The sequence below is a fragment of the Amphiura filiformis genome, unplaced genomic scaffold, assembly GCF_039555335.1.
Source record: "Amphiura filiformis unplaced genomic scaffold, Afil_fr2py scaffold_232, whole genome shotgun sequence".
NCBI lineage: Eukaryota > Metazoa > Echinodermata > Ophiuroidea > Amphilepidida > Amphiuridae > Amphiura > Amphiura filiformis.
The window spans coordinates 80,499-85,168 of NW_027305696.1; the positions used below are offsets into that span (position 1 = coordinate 80,499).

The 4,670-nt window shown below is 39.5% G+C and overlaps 1 protein-coding gene across 1 annotated transcript; it reads left to right on the forward strand.

Annotated features, from left to right (window-relative positions):
• Positions 1–4,174: 4,174 nt before the first annotated feature.
• LOC140145359 (interleukin-1 receptor-associated kinase 4-like) lies at positions 4,175–4,649 on the forward strand (the record flags this gene model as incomplete). The annotated part of the gene is made up of 1 exon (XM_072167110.1): positions 4,175–4,649. A coding segment is annotated over exon 1 (475 nt), but the record flags the coding sequence as incomplete, so codon positions are not given.
• Positions 4,650–4,670: the final 21 nt, after the last annotated feature.

The window sequence follows — 4,670 nt, forward strand, 5'->3', positions numbered from 1 at the left end:
TTTGCACTGTGACTCGAAATACAATTTGCCGACTTTACGAGCGGTTTGAGATGGATGATCACAAATATGGGTTTCTGACCGAATTAACCTCATTTTAGCACATTTTAGCCCCAAAATTAAAAATTTTCGCGCTCTTCGCGCGCACTTATTCCACTTTTGTACCATATTATTCATCAGTTTTGCTTCAAAATGGCAAACTTTTTCGCATGCTTCGCGCACATTTGTACCATAAACTTATTCTTTCGCCAAAAGGTGCTGGATTTAATTTTGTTACCCCCCCATGTCAAAAACATCTACGCCACTGCACATCTTAAAAGCGTTAACTCTTTGCCTGTCATTCTTGACTATTTCTTTACAATTTCAATAAAGAAATAGTTAAGGAAAGTCAAGAAATAGTCAAGAAAATGTCCGAATCTTGAATAAATGTGAGCAAATGAATCTCATTGTGTATACACTCTTTACTGTAGTTTTCCCAGCCAAAACAACACGTTGTACAGAAAATGTAAAACCAAAAGCACGATTAGAACGATTAGAACATGTTTATAACGTTTAAGAACAGTTTTGCGTTTCCTGGGTCTAAACTCCATCATGTACATAATATTAGTCACAATGTTTAAACACCTTAATTCCATAAGGGCTGTATCATTAATATTAAATATAAGAAATTTTGATTCATATATTTGAGTTACAAAGGTTGTTAGCAGAGAGCATAAATTAGATTAAAACAAATATCACTATAAAATAGTTCACCTGTATTGACATCACTGTAAGAACTTTGTACCTGAACTTGTTACAACTGGAGATAAGCCATACAAACATGTACAAAATATATGTGTGATAATGTCACTGGTTTCGTTTTTGAACATTTTTGGAAATAAATAAAAATAAATAAACTAACTAACAAACTAACTTAATTCCAAAGTTAGTCACCTGAAAAATAATACTTATATTACGCCCCCACTATCTATAGTGGTTGAGCACTTTCGACTACTTTTGGAGTAGAGACTGTGCTGGAATGGCTATGTTTGTCATGGTTTTGACACCACAGAATGTATATACCAGTATATGCATTTGTGTTAATTTGAAATCATGACAAATTATCCGTCTGATGATCGGTATACCCAATGATCGTAAGTGAGGGTATGCTGTGAAACTAGTAGTAACGGTTGCCTTTTCCAGAGGTCTATACTTTGAATTTGTTTCTACGCTCACCTGTAATGGGTTTGAGCATTTTTAATTCCAAAGTTAGTCACCTGAAAAATAATACTTATAATATATATATAACAACATTTTACTCATAGTTAGACTGTCTTTTGAATAAAGTGCTCAATCCTAAAATGGAGAGCGTATAAATAAATAATAAATAAACATATAGACCGATTTTTCGAAATATTCAGTACATGAGTTGTGTGATTAGACCAAGTTAAAGAATCATCAAAGATAACACCGAGAAATGTTACCTTAGAGATTTTGACATTATCAATACATCATTTGTAAAATTTCATGTAAACGTTAAACAAATCCAATTGATTATTGGGTAAAATGATGTTAAACATACCTAACAATGACGTTTCGTGCTACATCGTAGCACTTTCTCAAATCGACTGACCAATTCTCCCAGTCCTCCTCGTCTGCTTCTTGTCGGAGCTTGACGTTGGTGGCGCTGTTTTAGGTGGTTTTATGAGTTGGTCATAGATGTGCGGCAGGAAGTGATTTCCTTCATCCCGGTTGAGTGTGTTGGGCCCCCTTTTTTGTATCCAAATCGCTTCTTTTACGTGTCTTCTATTTCTGTTTTGCTCTCTGCCCTTTATGCTTGCGTCATCCCAATTGATCACATGATCTGTGTGTGTCTTTTTACGGTACACTAACAGTTTAATGGAGCCATCAGGTTGCTTGACAATGAGGGTGTCAAGGAAGGCGATTTGTTGGTTTTCTTCTTTTTCATGGGGTCATGGTAGGAGAGTCCGAACCAATAGTTCACGCGGCCCTGGATAACCAACCAATCCTGCCACCACAACTTATCATCTAGAAGCTTTCCATCATGCCCTGAATCGCCAAAGGAAGTCCAAGCAGACCTTTTCTAAGGCCTGCTTTGACAGTTACATCACTGAATGTCGAAGGATTCTCTACCGCCAAGCAAAATATCATCAGCGGATTGTGCAACAATCTCCACTGTGATGTCCTGTGCCTACAGGAAACCCATAGAGGAGCGACTAACCACCGCCCAACCATACCAGGCATGGTCCTTGCCGTTGAGAGACCACATCGTCAATACGGGAGTGCGATATTTGTGAAAGAAGGTATTGTGATTGAAGCCACTATGATGTCTGATGACAACAACATTGAAGTCCTCACTGTTGAGCTCAGTAATGTAACAATAACATCAGTCTACAAGCCACCAGCAGAAGACTTTAAGCTCCCTCTCTTCACTTCTAACACTGACACCAAGCCATGTACCTTCATCGGCGATTTCAACAGCCACAGCACTCAATGGGGTTACAAAGAAACCAACAACGATGGAGCTGCAGTTGAGGAATGGATAGACAAACACCAGCTGAGCCTTATTCATGATTCCAAACTTCCTCCTTCGTTCCATAGTGCCAGTTGGAAGAGAGGATACAACCCTGATCTAGCTATTGTCACCAACAACATCTCTGACATGTGTAAGAAGATTGTATTGGATCCAGTTCCCCAAACACAACGCCGGCCAATTGGTATCCACGTTTACCATGTTAACACCGTAATCTCACCAAACATAGTGCCTTTTTAGCGACGCTTCAATTACAAGAAAGCAGACTGGAACGGATTCACAAAAGAGCTAAACCAGAAGGTGAAGAGAATTACTCTAACTCCAGACAATTATGACACCTTTGCCCAACTAGTTTCCAAGACTGCTCGTAGACATATACCAAGAGGCTGCAGGGTGAAATACATACCAGGCCTCTCCAAGGAATGTGCAGAAGAATACCAAGAGTATGTAACCATGTTTGAAGCTGACCCTTTCGCCGAGGAAACAACAGCAAAGGGTGCGACAGTTATGGTGTTACGTAATCATGGTGAATTTGATGTTACCGGTTTTGTCTATCTGAATAATGTGTGCGGTGAGCTCTTCCGCTGATCCTTTCTTGACCATTTCTAACACATCGTCCACATATCTTTTCCAAAGTCTAGGTTGACAGTTGACCGGGGCTGTGGCATTGGCTTCTTTTTCAAGCCATTCCATGTAGAGATTAGCAACTATTGGACTAACCGAGGAGCCCATCGCAGTACCAAATTTTTGTTGATACACTTGGCCGAGAAAGGAGAAGTATGTGGTAGTGAGAGCGAAAGCTAAAATCTCCATGACGTCGTCTACAGTTAATTTGGTTCTCTCATTCAGCGAGGCATCTTCAGTTAACCGGTGCCTAAATAATCTCAAGGGATTCGCTAATTGGAAAGTTAGTGAACAAAGACACTACGTCGTGAAATATGAATTCCTCGCCCTCGTCAATCATAATTTCAGCTAAGTCCTCGGCGAGACCTTTGGAATTAATGACATGATGCTGCCACTGGCCTATTAAAGGACCTAGAATTCTGGCTAGCCTTTTGGATGTCTCGTACATAATCGAGCCGCAGTAGTCCACTATAGGTGCCGGCTTTATGTATTTTAGGCGTGCAGTACATTATATGGGTGTTTTCAACAGTGGGGTAGAGTTTCCAATACTCTTTGACAGTGATCACCATGTTTCCAATACTCTTTGACAGTGATCTTTTCTTCTTTCTTGAACCTAGTAAGCTTACAAGCTTTTTCTTGTAACGCGCGGTTGGATCGCTCTTGAGTTTCTCATAGGTTTTGTCATCGTTTAACATGGTGTTTACTTTTTCTTCATAGTCCTCCTTATCCAACACTACTGTTGATTTACCTTTGTCTGACGACAGAATGAAAATTATATCCTCCTTTCTAAGATATTTTAAGGCAATTTTCTCATCTTTACTTTATAGATTAGACTTGGCGTTATTAGTAGATTTCAACACCCCTACCATTTCCGCGCGTAACTATTGGGTTTTTTTTACCAAAGTCTGGCCTAAATTTAGAGTCGGGCGGGTTACACAAATACAACTTATTTTTTGGCCACAAACCATTGATCATTAAAGAATTTATTATTGCTTTTCTTCTAGATCATGGTATATCACCATGGCCACTGCTTTTCCAATAGACACGATTGAGTTTAAAAACATAAAACTCCGTGAGAAAATTGGTGAAGGGGGATTCGGGGCAGTCAACCGTGTAACTTTCAAGGGATATTTCAGTAAGCGCTTTAAGGGATACAAACAGGCTGCTGCCAAGTCTGTCTTCAAGCTAGAAGAAAGGGAAATTCAAGTCATGAGTCAACTTCACCATAAAAACATTGTCAAGCTGATTGGGTTTTCAAAAGCAGCTGCAACTCACATCATTCTCATGGAGTACGCTCCAAATGGATCACTGCATGATTATCTCTTTGATAATTCCAAGCCTCTGGGGAATGAGTTGAAGCAAAAATGGGCAAAGGAATCAGCACTAGCCATCCAGTATCTCCATGATCGGAACTATCTGCATAGGGATATTAAGCCATCTAACTGCCTTCTTTTTGAAGACTGCTTGCTGAAGCTGTGTGACTTTGGTATTGCACGTAAAATAGAGCATTCAGAAT